The sequence below is a fragment of the Branchiostoma floridae genome, chromosome 4 (assembly GCF_000003815.2).
Source record: "Branchiostoma floridae strain S238N-H82 chromosome 4, Bfl_VNyyK, whole genome shotgun sequence".
Taxonomy (NCBI): domain Eukaryota; kingdom Metazoa; phylum Chordata; class Leptocardii; order Amphioxiformes; family Branchiostomatidae; genus Branchiostoma; species Branchiostoma floridae.
This window is the reverse complement of record NC_049982.1, coordinates 5397786-5423144: the sequence shown is the minus strand read 5'-3', so window position 1 is coordinate 5423144 and position 25359 is coordinate 5397786. Positions and strand designations below refer to the sequence as shown.

Genomic DNA, 25359 nt, shown 5'->3' with positions numbered 1-25359 from the left:
TTTTCATTGATCACAGAGTTATGTCACAATGCAGATGATTGCATGCATACTTTTCCTGTCTGGTCTCATGTTATCAAATAATGACACTCATGGTGATCTTGTTTGCCTCCTGCATTACCTGGAGTTCTCATATTTTTTCCAACAGAAGGGATTTGTTAAATGGTCTATAACTAGGAGGCACCTGCATAATGCTATGTTAAACAAACCGTACGTCAGACAAACCTGAATTAAATGATTCAGGTGTTTGACCTGCATTGGAAAATTTAGCATCGTAGCCAATCGTAGACTGATCCCAAAGCGCCGCCCCCTGTCCTATCAGGATTTCAAACACCTCATGCCATAAAAAACTGCACTTGTCAGACAAAAATGGCTGCCTGCATTAGGTTGTTGATTATACAGACTTTGAGTTAACTTTTTTGCACTGAAAAAAATATCCTCTCAGAACTGGTGAAAGAAAGAGGCTGCCCTTTTTTTATGAAAGCTACAATCCACTGAGTACAGTTGTTTAAAGGACTGGAGGCTGATATACGATTAAAGGTACATTACTGCACATTTGTACATGGTACAATGTACGGCAAAAATGATAAATCAATTAATACAATGCCACTTGTCTCGTCTAAGGTCTACAGGGACGACGTAAATAGCAAATTGACATTGTGATATACAACCTGATGTTTTAGTCTGTTGCACTATCTCTATTTCTTAGAGTGTTACATAATTTTTTTTATGTATGTGTAGATATGGAGCTGGGAGTGGGACATGACATACATAAGTTGCAGTAAGGGCATTATAATGTCAGTCAAACCGGAAGCGGAGGGCACCCTATAGCATCACCATGTTGGTGGGCAGAACTGTCCGGTTTCTGACAAGCAGCCAATTGTGTTGGTTGCATGCATATGCATGCTCAGGATAAAAGTAAGATGAACTAGAGTTCGGGGACCTCATACCTCCATGAAATATTTATTGCTTTTTTGTGGATGGTATGTATGTTTATAGTCGGTTGTATTTGAGAGTAATGGTTATAAATGTTATGGGAAAGTAGTGGTGTATTTATTTTAATGACACAGAGGATGTCCATCTGATTAGTAATTATTAAAATGTGACACTTAATTGTGTAATGTGCGTTTAAGATGTCGACGGCATATGGTAGCGTGGTGTTCCTTAAGCTTGATGTTTGGCATTTAAACTGTCTAAGGTTGTCAGCATTATTGAGGTTCGACTATGTGCCCAGAGCGGTGTGGTGGGAGGAAGTTGAGAAACTCAGAAAGAAGAAGGGATGTGGCCAACTTTAGTCAGATGGTGATTTGATTTTCCACCAATATGTCATAACATCAGCTGTTCACACGGTACAAAAATGAGATGCACACTTTCCTCTGATAGCCCTACATTAACTGTAAGATGAATACTTGGCGCCAACCCCGTCTGCTAAAAAACAAGTACCATTGGCTACGAAAGAGACAACTAACAACTGTCCCTTATCGTAACAAAATCAGAACATCTGTATCGCCCATAAAACTTCTGACACCCAACCCATCTAAGATGAGAGGACCTAATGGCATTTTAATCACCATGTCACTCAAATCAGCAGTACAGTATGTGAGACATCCATACCTGTTAAGCATTACCGTTAAATGTACCTCAACTTCTTACAATTATACTTACGCTTCACATCTCCATGATATCCTAAGCAGACATAAATAAAACTAATTATCATATTCAAAAAACTCGGGGTTCCCCAAACAGCTGTCATACAAATCACCTCACTATCTGCTTGGAGCTAAGCCCATTAACAAACACTTAAAGCACGATGCCTGTTCCAATATATCGCAGATATAGGGGGGATTTCTGATATTATTACATCGATTATAACGACAGATACGGCGCCCAAAATCACATCGATTCGAGCTTTCATCACAGCCCACCAACACAACAAGTATGAAACCAATCCATCCAGCCGTTCTTGAGTAATCTTGTACACAGACAGAGAGACATAACAGAAAATATAACCTCCATGACATTTCATGGACTGTTACAAATATTTCAAACAGTCCTAAGCAGACATAAATAAAACTACTGGGGGTTCCCCAAACAGCTGTCACCTCACTATCTGCTTGCAGCTAAGCCCATTAACAAACACATACAGCACGATGCCTGTACCAATATATCTCAAATATAGGGGTGATTTCTGATATTATTACATCGATTATAACGACAGATACGGCTCCCAAGATCTCATCGATTCGAGCTTTCATCACACCCCACCAACACAACAAGTATGAAACCAATCCATCCAGCCGTTCTTGAGTAATCATCTACACAGACAGAGACACATAACAGAAAATATAACCTCCATTCCATGACATTTCATGGAGGTAAAAAGAAAACAGCTCTAGCATTCTTAGGGAAGGTGCTAATATACCACATGCCAACCAACACAGTTCGTTTGTGCAGAGTTCTGCATCAGTGTGTGACACTAATAGAAACATAAGCACGCAAACCCGAACAATAATAGCAACAAAGAAGGCATAGCCTTTGTCGTTGTCCCATTCTGAGACGATTAGCCTTAGTTTGTCTTTAATTGGGCCAAAAAGCTAAAACTGAAGACAGCAGGTATTATCAAAAACATAGCAGCAGCAGCAGCTATGATACATGTAACACTAGTTCACCTTTATCCGGGCTGGCCGATACACACCGGGCTGGCCGGAATCTATGTGTTACCACGTCATAACCAACATGGAATGGGGCCTCAGAATCTGATTAGTTCACAGTGCCTGGCTATATGATAATAATATATAAAATTATGGGTTATAAAAGAAGAAATCTATTGCACAACAATTGTACAAGGTACAATGTATGGCAACGACACAAAGCACAAAATAGATGTATAGAAAGACTTATCATCCTAATTAACATAACAATTACAGCTAATAAAAGTCTTTGATATAGTATTATAATCGAGTTGGGCTAATCATGAGTTTTGGTGTCCTTTCTAATAGCAAAGCAGTCTTATATTAAGTATTTATGGTGACATGTGTTATATATGTGTTATATAATCATGATCATGTATAATGTCCAGGGCTCAAAATACCACATGCATACGCAAGTTACACCAGTGCAAGTTGGTTTTATCCACTGTGCTAAACACACATCAAGAATACTACCTGTCCTTGCCAGGTCAAAGAAATGACCCTAATAAAAAAAAATAACAAGGCCTATAATTTTGTTCATGGATGTTAGACATCCAGGTAAACAATACTTCAAGACAATTCCATCTCTACAATACTAACTGTTCCTTATCCAGTTGTAGACACTGAATCACCCCTTTATGAAACTGTACAATTTAAAACCAACAACATGTTGTGTTCATGTATCTCCTTTTACTTACATACATCTCTGTAAATTTTCAAAAGAGGAGATATAGGGTTAATAGTCCACTATTATAGGTTGTGCAAGTAAATTTCTTTTGGTAAATGTAAATGTCAATCAAATGTTAGATTTAGCAATCTTTTGTCAGTGACTGAGAAAAATAAGAGATCCAGGAGATATTTAACCTGTCGAACATTATTGATGTGTGATACAATCATTGAAGACAACTGTAAGACAGATCAATACAATAATGTATATTAAAACAAAGTCAAGACATGGTTGTATGCTACTTAGAACAAGTATGAGGTAGCTAGCTATAGCTCAGAGCTCCAGTTATAAGATCACAAAATTGCTAAATGACGATGGTGCTAAAGATAGAAAAGATTATTTTTATGAAATGCAGGTAAAACAGCCACAGGTGCAGTTTCTAGTGGATAGAAAATCAAAGTTGATGTGCATTTATTATTAGCTAAATCAGCTATGGAGTGCACACAAGCTGACAATTTAGATCTAGACGACTGAAAAAAAACTGTCAAGACATAGTTATTCTCGCCAGAAGGTTATAAGTTCTGAGCGTGTTTGTCTGTGTGTGTGTCTGTCTGTTAACAGCATAACTCGAGAAGCCTTGGATTGATCCTGATGATATTTGGTAAGTGGGTAGGGGTCAAGAAAATGAAGGTCAAGTTTGAGAATGGGCCCCCTAGCAGCTTCCTACAAGGTACTGCAGCAAAAATTAAACTTTTGATAACTCTTGTTCATGTGGTCTTGATTTTTCAGTGGTAGATAGCCCTCGGGGCAGTGAGTATATGAAGTGCTGCAAGTTTGGCCGCCCTAGCGGCTTTTTGGAACTGCAGGCACCGATTTCCTTTCAAATTTTGGGTGAGAATAACTTGAGAACGTGTTGACGGATCATCATAATTTTTGGTAAGCAACCTCATTGCATAATTAATGACAAAATATTATAATTCCATACTAAGTGGTAAATGATGGGAATTTCATACAGTCCTTACAACATTATGAAGCTTAGTGAACATTATTAGACATATCAGTTGATATGTACATCAGGAAACACTAAAATGGCTTTCTCTGCTATGTATGATAAGAATTTCATCCTTTGGACTTGTGCCTCTTGAATAGAAAAGATGATCAACGGACACAAATTAAGCAAATCAGGACCTTATTTGCATAATCATATGGAAAAAAATTATAAATACTTCACTCAAAAAAATTCAAACAATTTGGCGACGGTATGAGGTCGTGGAACATTAGTTAAACATCAACTACTTATTTGGTCAGTCAGTCGTCAGTTGAATCAATAGACCATTGGGAAGGAGTGCGCACAAAGGTCTTCAATGTGCAAGCTAACCGGAATCTGCATTGTTCAGGGAGTGACATGAGCGTCCTGAAACTTGGCAACACCTCTCCTCAAACTACAGGTAAAGCATTTTGCACTTTTACTTAGAAAAATAAGTTAGATTTAAAATTAGTCACAGTCACCATATGTCAAATTTTGGCAATATTTTGGATAGGAAACATTATGTAACACAATAGTTGACATGCTTAATCATTCAGACTTTCAACCTCTTACAGAACTGTTTTCAAGCAAGATGACTAAACAAAATCACTGAAATCAGAAGCAGTTACCATGCATACATTTTTAGAGTATTCTTGACAACTCTTGCCTTTACCATGCACAGAAGTTAGAATAGGTTCTTGTAACCTCCTTGCCACTACAGATTAGGTGTAAGGTGCCACGTTACACATAATGTAATTTTTTTCAGATGATATTCAAAGAAGAATTGGTTCCATGCAACAGTAAAGCACTGTGACTTTGAGGTGATACTTTGGGTCCCTTTGTCATCTCTAATTTGGTGGGCCGATTATTCTCCCGATAATTGCAAGCTTGTAATGGGTGGGCTGATTAAGTCACCACAGGAATCCAGGATGTTTTTGAATGATGTAAATGTATTTGATATGTTACCTTGGTATGTTCTTAGCTTGAAAAAAGCTGGCATTACAGCAGGCACTCAGGCAGAGTTATTATGAAAATCAAAAATTGGTAAACCTATAAATACAATTTAGGTGAATATGCCCCCAAAAGGTCTAATTAACAGAAGTGAAAAGACTAATTAACTACAATGGATGTTCAAAAAGAAAAAGAAAGTCCCATCATCAGGATACAAAGCTCTGGCGTCCTCACTAGCCAATACGCTCATTGTGTCACAAAGTGAAACACAGACTTTATACGGATGGCCACATACTTTTTCAATCTGATAATTGTATTCTACCCTGAGCTCTGTCATTGCATTTGTCAAGGGAAAAAATTACCAAGTCCCAAAAACATTGACTTCTTTAAATAATGAGCAAGATTGGAAATTCAAAAAGAAAAAAATTTCCTGATCAGGGGTGAAAGCTACAGTAAGACTTCTGATTGCAAAGCAATCTTTTCAACACTAAGCCACAGACTTCATGGATGGCCACGTGATTTTTTACTACTAATAAGCTGCTAACTATAAGTATATTCCAAACCAGTACATCACTGCAACATGAAAGGAAAAAAAAATCCCAGGTAACCATTAAAAAAAAAACACTACACTATTAACGATTTACATCCATCTCAAAGCTTTAAGGTTCAATGTTTATGACAATTATGATTACAGTTGTTGTGCCAAACATATAACTTTAAATCTATTTTATATTTCTAGCACTAACAGGACCATACCAAAAATATACATGGAAACATCTATTAGAATATATACAAAACAGCATTAGGAACATGTCCAACAATATGCACTCTTTGGGAATTGAAGTACATGTATGAAGTATGGTTTAGTGTATCTGATCTAAGAACAGACTATGTGATGGTATCAGTAAGGCCCCCTTTCCACTTGACGGCGCTCTCACCACGCTCTCGCTGCGATGGAAAATTGGCCAGAGCGCCGTGAGAGCGCCGCGACGCCGGAAAATCTGCTCTAGTGGAATCTCTCCGGCGACACCAGAGCGCTCTCACCGCGACGAAAAACTCAAATGTCAGCATCTTTTTATGAGCTAGCAAAGGTTCGAAAGACTACTCAACGAATTTCAGAGATTAAAAGCGAGTATTTTGACGCATAGTTTATTTTGGTATCTTTCACGTCATCCTTTTACGTCTTACATAACATTCAAAGTATAAAATCAAGGCTGTTAACAAATCCAGTTTTGGCCACTGTAGTCACTCAGACTGAAATATACATGTTTGCTGCTTTTTTCTTAAATTTGTCATGTAACTTGTTCACCATAATTTTTTTTATCAGGTCACGTTATAAGTGTAAATCATACAACACCGAAACTTGAAAATAGGACTTCAATAAGTATAAATGTACAGACGAAGAACAAGAAAACCTAATGTCATCATGTTGAAATTCAAAAAGTTGAGAAATGATAAACCTTTGTTTCTTTAACCTTGTTTATTCCATCTCAGTTTGTTTTATTGTACATTTTGGACATTTCTCCAGGTTCTGTCTGTGTCAAAAATACTTCTTCACAAGCCGCAGTTGAGAGCACAGAGAGAGCGCGGTGAGAGCCCCATCCTAGCTAAATAAACCATTGTTGAGACCTATTGCGTTCATCGCGCTCGCTGTGCGCTCTGTTGGCGCTCTCTCTGCACTCATCATTGGATCGTGATGGCGACCTTGGCGATCCCACAGCGCTCTCACCGCGCTCCACCAAATTTGAGGTCGCAGAGAGAGCGCTGTGAGAGCGCAGTCCCAGTGGAAAGGGGGTATAAGAGGAACAGAAAAGCCGATATGAATATTTCATAAATTTATATATACATGTATATGTATGTACATGTATGTATGTATGTGTAACGTTATGTATGTGTGTATGTATGTAATGTAAAATAAAGTACACACTAAGTTAGAGATGTGTCATGGCATTGGAAGCAATTGAATGTATCAATCACACATTGTCCAGTGCAGTCTAATTTCTAAAAAAATTGGTATGGTCCATTCAACCACAGGGATTTTCATTCAATCAGAGGAAAGATGGTGATGAAATTATCCTGGATTTTGCTGCTGATTTTGAGACAGGTAGAGTAAAGTAATTATGCCTTAAGTTTTCTTGCTCGCAAATTAGTAGTTTTCATTATCTGACTATCTTATCTGTTTCTTGCAGCTCTTCCAAGAAACATTACATTGCAGAAGACACACAACAGTTCCAAGAAGGAAAGCAAATATATACTTGGAGATGCTTATCAACCCAGCATACTAGGGTCAAGTCAGAACAAATATAAAGGAGCTTAATAGGAGACAACTGGCTTCCTCCCAGTAACAGAATCAACTGAGAGGAAGCCATCCCTCTGACAAACAAATAGGTCATGCTCCTCTGCTCCCAGAAAGAAGAAATGCTCCCCAAAAACAGAAGTCCTCTACCAAAAAAACAAGTTTGTCTGACACTCCAACAAGTGTCTACAGCAGACAAATAATGAGTACTGTCCTACTATTAGTAGGCTGTAAGGGTAATGGCAATAGCCACACAGGCAACACCATTCTGGGACAGGAAGCCTTCAGGGTTACCAGGAAAGGAGGAACAGAAAAGTCCAGCCTGGGCAGCAGCAGCCATGGGAAGGTGACAGTAGTCGACACCCCCGGAGTCTCCCATGAGATGACAGAGTCTGAGTTTGAGGAGCTGGTTCAAGCTGTGAAAATGGTTCCTGAGGGTTTTGATGCCATCTGTCTGGTTTGGGACTACAACAACTCTGAGAGGAATGAAGACAAGGAGGTCCAAGTGTTCCAGTCCCTCCACAGGCTGTTTGGTGATGGGCTGTACGAGCATCTTGTCATCGTGGTCACACATGCTCAGCAGGAGGATATCCCAGAGTTTGTTAACGACCTGCCTAATGCCATGAAAGAAATTGCTGAACAATGCCACAACAGGGTCATTGCAATTGAAAATAGAGGTAATTTAGCAAACAAGCAGGAGGCATTAAAAACACTTAATGAGTGTATCTCTGAATTGTCTAATAGTGCTAGAAGGTATGTCACCTCAGATCTTTCTCCAATCTGCCAAATCCCAGAAGGGGAAGAACTTGGTATTGTACTGGTAGGGAAAACTGGAGTGGGGAAAAGTCACACAGGGAACAATATCACAGGAACAAAGAAGTTCAGAGTTTCTGACAAAGCGAAGTCAGAAACCCGTGTATGTAAGCAACATATCAGGCAGAAGGATCGGCAAATTACTGTGCTGGATACTCCCGGAGTGTTTGACACTGGTAATGTAGAGGACATCTGCAAAGAACTCTGTCGTATTGTAACATTCTTCCCAAATGGTCTTCATGCAGTTATTCTTGTCCTCAGAAGAGGCAGATTCACCTGGGAGGAGGCTGAGACGATTAAATTATATGAACTCATGTTTGGCGAAAGGCTTCTTAAGCATTCTTTACTTCTTATCACAGCAAAGGATGAACTTACTAGCAGTGAAGAGGAATATCTCAAAACTGCTCCTGATGACCTGAAAAATGTCCTTAAGAAATGTGGTAATAGATGTGTTTTCTTTAACAATGTGTCCAAAGATGAAACTATACTAAGGATGCAACTGGTTAATATGATCAGGTTAGTCGATACTATCACGAAAGAAGAGGGAGTATACAATGATGACTGGTTTGAAGAGGGGAGAAAAGAAATGAACAAAATCATACAAGATATCACAGGTAGTAAGGCTACTTGGAAGGATCTTACTAGGGCAGTAAAAAAGATTGCAAGAGACAGAGCCATGAATGAAGACTATCGTAACACAAATCTGTTTGGCAAGTTTTATGAAAAGCTCCAGTCAAACTGGCACCAACTGTGTGACCAAGTAAAATCATTATTTGGTAAGATGGTAGAAGTAATGTCAGGGTAAAAGTGCTGCTGGGTAGGTACAACTAGCTGTTGGCTACTAATTGCAATACAGACATCTTTGACTTTGACTACAGACATCTCAAAATCAGGATAGAAGTGGACAAGTAAAATTGTATTAAATTTTCTGGATCATATGTTCGAGAGACTATCTGTCTGTTATAGATTTCTGATTATCACACTGAATAACATCTTCTTGGAAGTGAATGAGGCATTAAATGTATATTAGTACTAGGGCTGTTGTTGATTCCTGCCAAATGCCAAGGACAATCTTTAGCTAATGTACAAGTGGCTGTAGTGCAGAAGTTGACCCAACCAAGTGACAATGGATGATGGTGACTTTATATAGTAATGGGCTCTAGATTTGTTGTTGTGCAGAATATCAATCCATTTAATCCATATTTGTAAGAATCTCCTGAGCTGTGGTTCATATGTACCTGATAGATTATTTCCTCTATTTTACAATTCTTCAATTCTTTGTTTTATGTCATTAGTCAGCATCTAACATGGAGACAATGAAAATCAAATCAAAATACATTGCACAATGTATTATTATTGTATTAGTGAGCAGATGAGGGTCCCCAAGAAGTTCATATGAATAAAGTTGAACTGGAACAATATTGTTCATGTCCGAATATCTTTGCATGCATGCTGAAGTTTAAAAAGATCTAAATATCCCAAATCAATGACTCAACCCCAGCCCCTGCTGTAAAAGTTTTACACTCAGGCAATGAAAAGGAGGGCAAGAGACAGCTATGAACGAAGACTAAAAAAACACAAAACTATTATATACATGTACTATAGATAAAGCTCCAGTCATTCTAGTAGGACAAATTAACATCTTTGATGTGGTGAGGTAATGTCACAAACATCTAAAAATTAGATATGAAAAGGACTAGTGTAAAGGACAAGACTTTTAATGATATTTTACTTCAGTCTGATCATCACACAGTTACAAACTAAGAAAATTCCAACCATCTGTCTTTACACAGATTTCTGACTATCACACAAAATAACAGCTTAACTTGTAAAGAGATTGAAGCATCTACCGGTAGAAGTGCTAGATGTACACTACTACAAAGACTGTTGTTGTCTCTATATACCAGAATGCCAAGAACAATCTAATGCTGGTTCGCCTTTATCCAGGGTAACCTAAATCCGTTGTATTCAAACTGTTAGTATCTAGGGATATCAAGTCGATGGACGGTGGTTTAAAATTGCAATGAATTCGAAATATTGCAGTTTGAACCACTGTCTATCGACTTGAAATCCCATACTCCGTTTTTACATACAACGAATATACTATATATTATATCAGGTTACCCTGCGAATAAAGGTGAACTAAATGTTACAGCTTAATATATAGGCCCAATCTACACACAGTTTTTACCGATATCTGTGGAGATGTCGGGAGGGATCTAGAACGTAGGGGGCCGGACACCCATGGCGCTTGCAACTTCATAAACGTATAGCGCGATTTTCCAAATGGCGTTATATGCTAATGAGCCTTCCCGAAGTCGGAACGCATCTAAAAGCGCGTGAAATTGTCGGGGACCCCTGCTAAGCTATCGGTAAGGTCTCGTACGAATGGTCCGGATCTTTCGGGAGAAATTTTCCCGATATCTTGACGGCGATATTGCAGTTCCATCTAGACGCTGAAAAAAAGCTGTCGGCGAGAGGTTGTTGGCTCGCCGATATCGGGAAAAACCGTGTCTAGATCGTGCCTTAGAACAAGTGCCTGTAATAAAGTGGCTGAAGCCAACCCCCTGGGCAGACAGATGACCAGAGAGTGATGAGCTGTGTCCATATGGACTGGTCAGTCCAATTCATGCCATAAAATTAATGTTTTCTTGTATGGGTTGTAGCATACTAGGTTGTTGATAACGTTGTTTCAACTATGTCATTAATGAACATCTAAAATGTTACACGTAAAATGGTGATGATGATACACATACTTGACATTTACTTTGTGCATTATTCAAAGAACACTGAGGGTTCTGAAGGATAAAAATTTTGATACTGTACTTGCTTGATTAAAGTACACATTTATTAGAATTTCAAGATTCAAAAGATGCTGCAAGCTGTTGCCAAAGTTGGCGGCTGTCATACTTTATTTGAGGCTGAAGAGGTTCATCAGTCATATGAGTAAATTGATAGAATATTCTTCGGTGACTCAGTCTTACAAAACACATATACCTCCAAATTTTTATGTCATTTTGATCACGGATATACTGAGCAGAATTTTATGTCAGGGTTCTAGCTAGACTAGCATTTTAGCGTATTGGCCCACTACGCTAAAATTTGTGACCCCTACGCTAAAATAAGGGCCACTACGCTAATTTTTAACTAGTGTATTGGGGCTTTGCTGTCATTTGCTTGTTCAACAATGACTAATAAATGTCTGAACAATGAAAAATGATGATATGCCACTCAAAACTGACCCCAAAATCCTAACTTTTAACTCTACATCTTCAAATCTGGCTGTGGAAGGACCAAGACCCCCCTTTCCACACCAATCTCCTGATTAGTCACTTCGCTACCATGCCATTCCCACTACGCTAAAATAAAATCCTGGCTAGAACCCTGTATGTGCTTTCAAAAAGTCCTTGCATGATTGAAGGATACTTCAAAATTCTATTTCTACTATACTATACTAGAAATTCTATTTCTATTTGAGGCTTATTGCATAATATATAAAAGGGGAAAAGGACCTCAACCCAAGGTGCTACAGTTAAATGAAGGATGGAAAACTGTCACATGCTTTTTGTGTACAACATTGCTTCTATTCTGGATGATGTTTTTTTTTGGGTTGGGGTTTTGTGCGCGCTAAAATTTGCGCGTTAAATCTTGCGCGTTAAAAACCTGCGCGTTAAAATATGCAAATTAGCTGATTCCCTGGGGATTTGAAATCTTTTTTGCAGTTTTAAACTTAAAAGCTTGAAGAAGATAACACAAAATGAAATTAAGTATCATATTGTTGCATTCTAGAGTACAAATATCCCTTTCCAGGAGTTTTAAAGTGATTTTTAAATGTTAAGTTTTAACGCGCAACAAAGGTTGATGTTTGCATGTGAAACAATCTATTTGAGAAAAGATTAAATGAAGCTTGTAGAATGGAAAAAAGCCTCAAGCAGTTATATCTTATGATATAAAGCCTCACACTAGTAATTTTTCCATGTATTTGTGTCTAATTCAAGTGATTTTGAAATCTTCTGGATATGCAAACTAGCCTATTCCCAAGGGACCTAAAAATTAGAGGCTTTTCAAACCAAAAATTCAGGTAACAGATGTAAAATCATATAATGGGGTCACATTTCTCTGCCTAAGAATTTCTCAATGCACAGCTAATTTTTAACGCGCAGATTATCATCCCGCGCGCAGATTTTAACGCGCAGAAAACCCGTCCCCAAATTGTAACCTGCATGCAATAGGGGAGTCAAATGATTGTAGAGAATGACAATGCCAGTGGTGAACAGTTACTGGTAACATTTTTGATATCAAAGCAAGGACATTACATAGAAGTCCTTGTTTTTGTTATTAATTGTCCGGGGAAAGAGACAAACCATCAAAAGATTTTAATTCATCTGGTTCAAAATGTGATCAAGATTGTGGAGAAGGGGTGTATACTTTTGAGTTTATCAATTTTGCATATCAATCTCACAGTTTTGTCTGGGACTTGCCACAAATCAGGGGTATCTTAATTGGGGTGCATACACCAATCAATATACATGTAGTCAAAATGTTGAGATAGAGTCCATTCCAAGCAGGCTTTTAGCTAGGGTTTTATAATAGGGAGTCCAAACTTATTGGTGAGTTGCGGTAAGTGACTATTGTAGGGGGTCTGGGGGCATCCACCTTCCATGGTGCAGAGTTTTTTTACGATTTTAAGTTAAAACAGTGCATTCTAAGGTATCCAAAGAGGCAAAAATACTGTTACAGATGTCACAGTAGAAGACTGTGACCACAGATGACCTGGTAACATCCCTGGTCATTCAGAATTTCATGCTTGTCAGGGGATTTTCTCCCCAGTATAGGGCGTCCAGGGGCATCAAATTTCTTGTTATTCTAAGAAAAGTGCGTCCAGATGACACGTTGACGCATGCCTGGCTAAAAGCCTGATTCCAAGTCACCATGAGGGTTTTTAGGTGAAAATTGTAATAAGTCTGAATTATTTTGAATAAAAGAATATCAAAGCCACAATAATTAAATTCTTTTCCAAAAATTGAGAAAGAAAATTTTGAATATTTTAGGCCACACCAATTTAATTTCTTGGTTCACGGATTCGCTCGCTCCTATTTTTTGGAAAAAAATAAATAAAAATAAAAATTACCACTCAGCAAATTTTCACCATTAATGAAACCATTCACCAACTTTCTGGTGTAGCAAATTGGCCTTTATATTATAAGCTCCTTAAAGTGTGGGTACAGGTGCTGTTACTGTACAATAATAGTGTTTTTGTACTTTTTTCAAGCTGAAAACTTTTTTTCTTTATGTTTTGGATTAGCCGTTACCTTTACCTCAACCATTTTACAATTTTTATTTTTATTTTTATTTCGCCCTTTCGCTCCATCTTTTTATGAAAAAATCCGTGAACCAAGAAATTAAATTGGTGTGGCCTTAGAAACATTTGAAAGTAACTGTACAAAAATATCTTTATTTAGAATAATTGTGAAACCTCTCTGTGATTCTTTCACATTTACAAATATTTACAAATATTTGTAAACTTTGCCAAATGGTAAACTTAGTTTATTGCCCCCATAAAAGTAAGCCCTATTGTTGCCTCTGTATACTTTTACATTTCACAGCTGGGCACTGGTGGATCCTTTGTGGTGGGCCATTGTTGCATGGCACCCAACCATACTTTGCAAGGATGTGTGACTTGCTTTCTTCCCAGCCCACTAAACCATTTACAAAAATGGTAGGAAATGGTAGAAAATGGTAAATAATGGTAGCATGCTGTTAACATTATTTAGAAACCATTAGAACTATCCAATTCCACATCATAAATATTTCCGAAGTTTTACAGGACCAGGGGAATATTTACAAAGTTGAGACAGTATTAGAAATATTTCTGAAGTATCAAATGTCCTATACATACAATTACAAAACTTTAAAATCAGTTCTAAACAATGGCAACAAACATCCGCACGGTGACTTGGAATGGACTCTAGCTTGCAATGAGACAATTGAGCTTTTTGTTTTCAAAATTAACAATATTTGGAAAAAAATAAGAAAAAAAAGGTTCAATTCTGAAATTCAAGAGACAAAATCTGGTACTTCAAGCATGCTACAACAGTACTGAAAATGCATAAAATCCTATAGCAATGAATATAATCAGGATCTTGTAAAGGCTGCAATAATTTCTAGATTGAAATTACAGTAACAGCTATTGTTTGTTTGTTTGTTTTATTTGGATCTCCATTAGTGATACTAAATGTAGTATCACTATTCTTCCTGGAGTCCTATGACTGTAACTGTACTATTACTGTAACAGCTGTCTACATTAATCTACTGGCCCTTAAAGTTAAAGTTTAACAGCACTATTCTGTTTGATGGTAAACAATGAGACAGAATACACATTAGAGGGCACAAGGGGCATGAGACTGAGCTTCATTAACACACAGGCATCAAGCAGGCAACTTGTAAGGCTCATATCCAAATGCATGAAACAGTAAGTACAATCATTCTTTTGTATTGTACTTTAATAGAGCTTCCTAGGAAAGTGACAGACACAGAGATCTATTATATACAATGCTGCAGCAGTAGAACTAGTTTTGCTTAATATGTCAGGCTTACAAAAAGCAAGACAAGAAATAGTCATTTTCTTTCTTAAAGTTCCTGTTTTTCTGCTGATGTTTTTTGGATATTGGCCACAAAATGGTTCATGAAAAGCTGCTACATGTACATGCAGGTCCTGGACCCGTAAGTTCCTCCAGAAGTCTTCACCATACAATTATAATACATCCTTTACCGCACCAAACAAAGTACTTACTAATAGTAAACAGATCTTTGTGTTGTGACACTTTATGATATTAAAGGGGTTTTTCTACAAAAAATTAGTATGAGGGTGCTTGGTCATCATGGCGAGGGAGCAGACATAGATTCCCAGACGAAATAGCAGAGAAGCGATAATATAAGGTGTGTAATATAACTACGTATCCAGCAAACTATACTAGCCGAATGGTACTCAGACTTGAAGTGCAATTCCACTGAAAATGTTCTCAGACTGGCAAAGCTAGAATTTCATGACATGTATGTCATTCATAAAGTTATTCTAAACAGCTATTGCAATCAATTCCATCTTTTCTTATTATAATGTTTTATCAAAAAGATATACCTCTATACTAAAATCAACCAAGCCAATCTTTATTCAAAATGTGCACAATTGCCATGAGTCTCCTCATCTTACCTTCACTTCAAACTAGTCAAGTGCCAGGTTAGATAAATACAGCTAAAAGTTGTTATTCAAGATGTAGTGAGTTATCTGCAAACTTGGTCTAGGACAAAAATGACCCTAGCCTGTTTCTGGTAGACCACTGGCAAGGTACATCAACAATAGTCTGTGTGATGACAACACATATGCCAATCCAGTGTAATTTTCTTGCAGACCTCCTGTATTTCAGACCCAGATTAAGGTTTTACCAGGTGTGAGAATGCATACTATTAACATTTTACTTTTTTGTAGTTTATAAATTTTACAAATTCAATTTTTTTAAAAAGGGCACGCTTTTATCTTACCAACTTGAAGTAAATAAATAACTACCCATTAGCTATGCTACTTCAAAATGTGTTAAGTTGGCCATACTCAGCATTCTATTGTATTTCCCTGGGGGCTATTTAACTGGCTTGTCTGTTTTCTGAAATTGTCAGCTAGCTTGTATTATAACACCAAGGAGTTTATGATAGCACAGACTCCCATTAGTAATTAATTGAATTACATAATGATTGTATAATCAGTGGCGGAAAATATGTTGGGGGGGGTGAAACCTTGTGTGTTTTTTTTGGTGATAGAAATTTCATTAAATCAAGCTAGTCTAACGGCAAAATTTACGCCTGAAAACGCAAGAAATGACTTTCAGAGAGTCCCGAATTCAAAATTTTGCCAAAGTTCCCTCGTGACGGCTCGCGTCTTCGGCCATGTCGGCGCAGGACAATATGTGGCAGGAACGTCGCTCTCACAAACCTTTTAAACTAATAGAAATTTTACTATCTTACTTAGCTTAGTTTAAAAGTAGAATGTGGCCCTTAAATGCAGGACGTGTCAGGCGGTCAAGATTTCAACATTTTCTCCGGACCTCCCTAGCGATGACTATCAAACGACGACATGGTGAAAATTTGTTGAGGCGTGGGTCATCGCCCTCAAACATCTCTTTCTTTGACAAAAATGGCATTAGATTTAGCATAGTCCCTCAGCAAAATTTGTCCCTCAAAATAGAGAAAATGGCGTTTCAGAGGGTGCAGGTTTCAAGATTTCCCCAGACCAAACTTGCGACAGCTTGCACCTTCGGTACTCAAAATTGTGAAATACTTTGGGGTATCGCCCTCGCTAAAATCATGTGTCTTTCTGACAGAATTGTCATCAAAGTTAGCTTAGTCTGTCAGCAAAAATTTGCCCGTCAAAACACAGGAAATGGCGTTTTAGAGGGTTAAGATTTCAAATTTTCCCGGGGGAGCATATCCCCGGACCCCCCTAGGATGGTCGCGCCTCCGGCGCTACATGTGTCCCAAATTTCTGTCAGGAAAAGTTTGCCCCCCCCCAAACGAAATTTGCTGCCGCCGCCTCTGATAATTGCTCTGAACCTCCTTATACTGCATATATTCTAACCACATAATTCACTTTCTATGATATGATCACAATTATAATAAAATTCATCCTGAACTTTCATTAGTCCATAATTTTTTGTGTGAATTATACCCACTCAATGTAAGTGTGTGCTTCACCAGGGAATCATAATTTGATCGCCAATTGTCAGGACTTTTGGACCATTAAGATCAATATTCTCTCAGGGTAGCTATACAGGGCCATGCAGTTAGTGCATGGAACCTCCCACTAGTGATCATGAGTAATGAAACATACTAACTAAATGTGACATAATAACTTTTTTACTAGCATGTTTATTTCCAAAAATAAGTACTGAAAGTTACATGTATCTAATCATTCTAGGTCACCTCTGGTTCAGTACTTCTATTCATCAGATTACTCTCATGTACTGAATGTCAAAACAAAAATAGCCTTAAAGCTAAACAGGCATTAACTAATTTGATTTCCACTAAGATTTCATTCTTTTCTCTCATGACAGGAAACTGTTGACAACAAAATACATCTGTTGGACACTTCAGTCAATGTGAAACATCCAAGAAGGGCACCTCTAAATGCTCTCAAATAAGCACAGATCTCTCAAGATAATGCAAAGTTCCTTGTGACAACGATTGTTGCAGCTTAGTAATATCAATGTTTGGGGGTAGAAATCAAAGAGACAGCAATGTTAGAAAAAGGAATGGAAGCAATACTTCAACTAGCGTTGACTTTCCTACAAGCTTACATGTAAATGTGGAAATGGCTGATGTATCAGTATCTGTTGACAACCTGACTGAAACAGAAGATCTAGTCACATTGGACAAACTGACACACAATCAATTGCAAGACCTAAATGTGCTACTTGTGGGTTGTAAGGGTAACGGCAAGAGCCACACAGGCAACACCATCCTGGGACAGGAGGCCTTCAGAGTCACCAGGAAAGGAGGGACACAGAAGGCAAGCCTCAGCAGTAGCAGCCATGAGGTTGATGGAGTCAGTAGGAAGGTGACAGTAGTCGACACCCCCGGAGTCTCCCAGGAGATGACAGAGTCTGAGTTTGAGGAGCTGGTTCGAGCCGTGAAGATGGTTCCTGAGGGCTTTGATGCCATCTGTCTGGTTTGGGACTACAACGACTCTGAGAGGAATGAAGACAAGGAGGTCCAAGTGTTCCAGTCCCTCCACAGGCTGTTTGGTGATGGACTGTACGATCATCTTGTCATCCTGGTCACTCATGCTCAGCAGAAGGACATCCCAGAGTTCATCGAGGGACTACCAGAAAACATGAAGAAAATTGCTGACAAGGCAAATGCGCAATACAGAATAACTTGCATGAAACACATTATCAATGAGGCTGGAGTCAGCCAGGCAGCAGTTGATGAACTGTCTAATTCTAGTAACCAGCAGCAAGCTCCATCAGGATTCCATAATGAACAAACAGATTCTGATCAGAAAGAAATGAAAGACACATCTTCTTATTGTAGGTTTCATGAGAAGATTATTGCCATGGATGACAAGCTGAATGGCAAAGAACCAGCTGCAAGTGAACAGTTAAAACTTTTTCTGAGCCTCATTCAAGAATTGTCCAAGGAAAGTGGAAGGAGATACACAGCCTCAAACCTGTCTCCTTGTTGCCACATCCCACCAGGAGAAGACCTCTGTGTCGTACTTTTGGGAAACACTGGAGTAGGGAAAAGCCATACAGGCAACAGCATCATCGGTCAGAATGTGTTCTCAGTTTCAGATAGAATGTCATCAGAAACACAGGACTATGTTCGTCGAGAATCACACATGGGAGGTCGCAAGATAACAGTTGTAGACACACCACCTTTAACACAGAACTGTGTTGAAGAAGAAAAAAGACTCCTAACAGAGATTGAAGACATTAAGAAAATCTGTGCCACCTATATTCTAATTATGATTGTAAGTCTTGGTAGGATTACAAGAGGAGATGTGGTAATGGCTGATAGGATCCATGACATGTTGACAGATGTCTGGAACTGGTCTATTGTTTTGTTCACAGGTAAGGACAAACTACCATGCAACGAGAATGACTATCTAACATCTGCACCCAAAGAACTCACTGACATTGTACAAAATTGTGGTGAGCGCTATGTTTTCTTTGACAATATAACAAAGGATGAGACAAAGAGGAGAATGCAACAGATTCAACTTATCATGTTGGCTGATAGCATGATAAACAAAACTCAAAGCAAAGATGACACTAACCAGCAGCTTGATTCAAGCAGTGATACATCTGAAAACAGACCATTGCTGGAAAATGAAGGCCCCATGTTCCAAAATAGAGGGATTAGACAATTTGGACATTACTGTTATTCCCTGACACGTAAGGTCAAAGACGTATCAATTTGTTCATGTATTCTCTTCATCTTCTGTATTATTCTTTTTGTTTTGTGGCCTGCCATTGTTGTTTATTTTCTAGCTAAGTCCATGCCAATTTAATATGTTAGTTCTCAGATTTGTCAGTTAAACTATCACAACAATAATATAGTCTGAGGCCATACTGATTCAATCATATGGATGATATTCTCTGGACCCCTAAAACTGATACGAGCTTGCAATTAAAAAAATTTGGTCCCCCACAAAAGTTGCATTCATTATGAAATCTAAATGGTCAAGAAGGTTGATTGTTAGCCATACGTTAGCTGATAAGATAAAAAGTCTAAAGGGGGGGCCATTCTCGCTTGCATTTTCTTTACTAATGTAAAAAGTCTTAAATGTTTTTTCTACATGCAAAGAAATAAATTGCAAATGGTTTAATAGGTGATGATGATGGATATTCACTGAAAATTGTGTTGTTAACTGCTTTTCAAAACTCATATTACCAGTCTGTTCCACAGCATTATTTGTGCATGATCAATAAAGTCATCAAACTGCTAAACATCTGTTGGCTGTTTTATTGTATGCAACCCTGACTGTGCTCTCTGTAGAACATACTGTGCCACTGGATGTTTAATCAGTTATGTTGCATTGTGTTGTGTACTTATCTCTACAAGCAGAGGTTCGGTTCTGTTTCTTGATGTGTTTTAGGCATTTTTGTTAAGCTTTATATGTTTTTTTTCCTAATGTTTGCCAGTCGTTTGGCTGGCGGACATGAAGAAAACAGTAAAAAAAAGAGAAAGCCAGACAAAAATGCCTAAAAGAAGTAAAAAAAGAGAAGCCAAACCTCTGCTTGGAGAGTAATGTATGCAGCTATTCAAGAACACAAAATGATGGGTCACTGGTGTGTATGTACCCTACTTATATCCACCTAGCTCATCCCTGTCAACATGCTAGTGGCAAAACCCATGGCAAATGCAATGTTCATCAATTTAAAACTAAAAGGCTAAAAACTGAGCCGCAGAGCATAAAAAATTTTAGGTTTTCCATTAAATATTTTTTTTAAATGTAACAGTTTTACTTGGTTGAAATGAGATGTCTGAAACTTAACAGGTGCATACATAATTTTTTTTCACAAGGTAAAAACATTTATTTCATTTTTTACCTGACTGTCTGCAAAACCATTTTACAAAGCTAGTGGTAGCAACAAATATTACTTGATGAGTTAGCTATTAAGAAGTTTTTACTGCACATGTTAAGGCTTGGACTTTGTTACAATGAACTTTTGCACTCCAGATTGGTCTAAGTACAGAGCTAGAGAAGCTGTCGGTGATTACAGCAAGGGGCAGAGTCAATAACAAGGTACATGAGAACAGCGAAATGTTGACTCATCTCATGAATCATTCAATAAAGCTGGTCCACAACAGAAGGGAATGGCCGGCATAAAAATCATATGAACATTACCACATGATCCCAAAGGCAAATATTGAAATGACGACTCAGCAGCTGAGGATGAAAAAAGTTTTGTCCATTGCAAGTAAGTACCATAAGTGACGCCTGAATCAGAAATGAGTCTCAGGTGACTCCTGTGTATTAAAGTACAACCATTGCCCTGCATGAGAGATGGGGAAATGTGGCAGATCGACTGGTGATGAGAAAATAGACATTTTCATCTTTATAATCCGGACTAGTCCCGGACAGGCAAATTTTCACACAGGTATTACAACAGATGGCAGACTGTGATACACAAACATACAGACTTGTCATGTTGCCTTTGAAAATGCAACAACTGCAATATAAATTCAGTTATTTTCATTTTCTTGAATTGTCAGCAGACCATGCGAATGTCTGATTTTTGTATCTTTTGTGTATGTACACCTTCTTAAATTGTGAAATAAAAACTGGTGGACCATTGATTCAAATATCATCATAATCAAGTAGGTCAGATGATGCAAATATTTCATGCAAGTATTAACAGCAAAAATGCTGCCCGAACTGCACCGAAATGCAGTATTTTCTGAAATTACACTATCGACTGATGATATTAGTCTAATGATACCCCAATGCACCAAAATGCACCTAGTATGTGAAAGTAAAGGTGATATTTGACATTGTTTTGGTAATAATTGTCAACAAATATCATCTTCTTTACCTTCCCATGGGTACTAGTTGGTCACTCACACACTGGTGGATTTGGGGTTTTCTGAACGCACAACTTATAATATCATAAATCAATTTTAGTATTTTCAGATAAACACTGCAGGTTGGTGAAGTTTGGGCACCGCTTTTGCTGTCGTATTTGCATTAATGGTCCACCAGTGTTTATCAATCAACTTTAAAAGTTTTACGGTACAAAACTTCCACAAAAATCAAACATCCTCGATGGACAGGCTTTTAGCTAGCTATAGGCAGGCGTACAATATACAGCCTGCTAGAAAAATAACTCAAATTGTACGCCCTTACTAGTACACTGGAGAGCACATCCTCTGACAAGCATGAAATTCAGGGATGCTACAGGTCACATGTGGCCTGTCTGACAGTAAATTTGCTTCATTCCCCCAAATTTGCACCTCAAAATGTGGGAAATGGTGTTTCAGAGAGTTAAAAAATTTTCCGAGTGACATTGTCTCCAGACCCCCACAATACTCGCACCTGCAGCACTCGCCGAGCGGCAAGAAATTTGGACACGCTATGATAAAATCCTAGCTAAAAGCCTGCTCATGGACCACTTGAGTCTGTTCAACTTGTCAATTAAAGAACATGTACAGATTATGTTGTTGCATTTTCAAAGGCAACAAGACATTTGTCAAGACCTTATGCTTGTTTCTCACACTCACAGTCAGACATCTGGGATGTGCAAAACTGTGGGATGTATACTGCAATGAATTCTGGGATGGTTTCAGTACCCTCTTTGTGTACCCAGTGAACTTTTGTTCTGGAACAGGTACATGTATCAACTTGTTGGAGGACAAATTCAATCACCTTGCATACCTCAGCATGAGTCATATGATGTGTGTTTGCACTTCGGATAACAATGGGACTTGTTTTCGCCAAAACTACCCAATTCAAATAGCTTTGCATAGCAACGATGACGCACGAGCCATAAGTTCAATAGACTTAGCGCTACGCCTATAGACTTTCAGATCCACTACGTGATAACCTCCCAAGCATGTCATGTGAACGAGATTTGCAGACTGGGTTGCTGATATAAAACTTGAGCCAGAGATGCTGACATGGCAAAGTCAACATAACACAAGGTGGACTTCAGCATGAATCACCTGTTGCATGATAAACATCACGTCATAAAAAATTTCCACATCCCTACATCCTTTGCAAGTAGTTACAATCACCTGACCTTGGCTGCTTGTTCATGGTTGACAGAAATATTTTTTTTTAATTGTAAGTAATCAGTACACGATCGCCCTGTCATACTCTTCACCAGGCTTACAATATACCTTGATCATTCAGATATGAAAGACTTTAATAGGAAATATCAAATGTAACATCAGGTAAATCTTCCGTGAGGGAAAAATGTCATCGTAAAGTAAAAGGGGAATTGTTTGTGGAGGTTTAAGTTATGTTTTTGCCTTTTCACTGCAAATATAAATGAAAGTACGGACCACCATAAAAAAGGTTTGCTCTGTCTTCTAACTATAATGATACCACTGTTTTAAATGCAACCTTTCACCCACCACAAATGCTCCATTTTCTCCATAGTGATCAATTCAAAATAGCATGACTGTATTATGTCTGAATGTAGCTTGCAGTGCCTCCTGGTGCCTGTATACTGTACTACATGATGGGGCTTCTCTGCACTACAGATGCAGTAACTAACAAAACACAATTTAAGGACAATTAAAGGATTATCTTCACAGAATGCTTTCTTCACAGAAAAGCATCTCATAAACTAAAATATTTTTCTCTTAAAGAAACATCTGAGAAAAGAGTTTACTAGTACCTCTCTGTATTACTACAACCTATTACTAGTAAAAGAAAGTGGGGTAACTACACTTTCTTCTGTCCATGATTTACAAAATGAAAACATAAATGACCCCATCCCACATGTTCCGTGGGTATTTGTTGCAACATCAACATCAACATTTACACCAATGAACTCTTTACGATTTACTTAACTTTACATTTAGGCAAGGGATACAGCAAAACCATAATGTTCAACAACAATACACATTGAGCAAAAGTTATCATGTCAAACATTTTACTCATATTATGATCATTCTTATAATTACATACTGCACCAATTAGGAGTCACATTTTTGCCTTCGATATGTTTGGGAAAAGGAACACATTTGATCTTAATAATTTGGTAATAACTGTTGTCAAGGTTATATATTCAATCTCCTTGAACTTTTAAAGCCCCAAACACAAACTAGATATTTAGTGCTATTGAAGACATATTGAGACTTTCTTTAAGACCCTTTAACGATGCAGAAATTTTCAAGGCCACATCAAGTAGGTTGCCCCCCTCCCCTTATCTCCCGCCTTAGATGCCCAAACTGCTCATCCAGTCTAGGAACGGATGATATCCACAAATCGTCTTCTTCAACGGTTCTTGTTTGAAATTACACTATTACGGTTTATACAACCATGGTATAACCGTAACGTTATAGATAAATTTTGGACCTGACCGGCCGCGCTGCTCGACCAAATAATTTTATGGGACTAGGACTGTCGACTCAGGGAGGCAAAAGCAGTTTTCTTCAAGCCCTCCCATCTTCTATCATTGTCCAAAGTATGTCCAAATGTATTAAAAGTCAAGGATATCCTTGGTACAACGTACCTCTGCGGATCGACCCTACCTGCCAACAAACTCTGTTGATGAAGATGGTGCCTCATGGCTGAGATCTATGAGACCAAGGATGTTATATCTTCCAAAGTGACAACCGGATGAGATAGTTGACCCCTGACCTCTTCAGCTCCTGATGATCCGTGTAATGTATAAATGTTTCTCAGTGATCGGAAGCAACAAATATAGGTCTTTCTGCAACATTGAAACAAGCGCAATCGTACAACTGGTCCAAACAACGAACTACATCTAAATCAGAGTATCTAGTATATATAACATCTATTATCATAATACCGGTACGTTTACGACGATTTCTCTAGCCATACTGATTTGACAAATTGTCAACGCATCATTTTCTCCAGTTACATGTTGCTGTTATAGGTTACCCTTGCCACTTCTTCTGTGTAACGTTTCTGCCACTCTTGTCCTGCTAAAAGCGTAATATTGTAATTGTAGCACGCCGCGGAATTACACGGCGAACGGGCGCGTGGTTGGGAGGGGGTAAAAAATACCGGCCGGACTCGGAAACACGACACAATTAACTGCCGCTATGTACATTTATACATCATCTGATGTTCCTTCCTTTTCTGTCAGTAAATGCATAAAACATAAACCTGCATGAGCATACAAAATGTCATGAGAAAACGGACGTATACTGTCAAGAATTTTCATTTAACTTTTGTCTGTCACAACCGCTATGACGTAACACTTTACTGCTAGCGTAGATATAAAAATGGCGGGAAAATGGCTGCGTACGTTCAATTTTGCCCATTCAGTCGTAGATCCGGGCTATTATGCAACGGTTCTTCACACTTTTACATGAGTTGTAGGTCACCAAAAGAAATTCAAGATTGTTGTTGAATGATGTTCGTCTTGTGCCGTGAGCATGTGTAATTATGATCTATAAATTTGGCAATGAATGTGACAGTGTGGTCGTCCCACGACGAGCTGCCTACCCCGAAAAAGATACTGAAAACTTTTGGACTTGTTGTCTTCGAATGCATTGTTATCGATGCTTTGTAAATGATGTATTAGACACCTAGATGTCTGAAGTGTTCACAGCTCAGAAATAACTATTGTTGCATATGTAGATCTCTTTAAGTTCCAGTATTTTTAATCTACCGGTATAAGTCTTACTACCGGTATTATGCCAATGCATGTTAGTTATATTAGAATAG

The 25359-nt window shown here is 38.2% G+C and overlaps 2 protein-coding genes across 2 annotated transcripts; both read left to right on the top strand.

Moving 5' to 3' along the window:
* Positions 1-4682: 4682 nt before the first annotated feature.
* LOC118414251 (GTPase IMAP family member 7-like) lies at positions 4683-9862 on the top strand. Its single transcript, XM_035818172.1, has 2 exons — positions 4683-4802; positions 7522-9862. Exon 2 carries the CDS (start codon positions 7831-7833, stop codon positions 9244-9246), a length of 1416 nt encoding a protein of 471 aa, XP_035674065.1. The 5' UTR covers positions 4683-4802; positions 7522-7830; the 3' UTR covers positions 9247-9862.
* Positions 9863-14839: 4977 nt separating this feature from the next.
* Positions 14840-19917, top strand: LOC118412852 (GTPase IMAP family member 8-like). Its single transcript, XM_035815895.1, has 2 exons — positions 14840-14913; positions 17543-19917. The coding sequence occupies exon 2, from the start codon at positions 17695-17697 to the stop codon at positions 19498-19500; it is 1806 nt and encodes a 601-aa protein (XP_035671788.1). The 5' UTR covers positions 14840-14913; positions 17543-17694; the 3' UTR covers positions 19501-19917.
* The last annotated feature ends 5442 nt before the right edge of the window (positions 19918-25359 follow it).

What these genes read in the sequence shown, in the direction of transcription:
- LOC118414251 (XM_035818172.1), top strand. Translation starts at nt 7,831, where the DNA reads ATGAGTACTGTCCTACTATTAGTAGGCTGTAAGGGTAATGGCAATAGC.
- LOC118412852 (XM_035815895.1), top strand. Translation starts at nt 17,695, where the DNA reads ATGTTTGGGGGTAGAAATCAAAGAGACAGCAATGTTAGAAAAAGGAAT.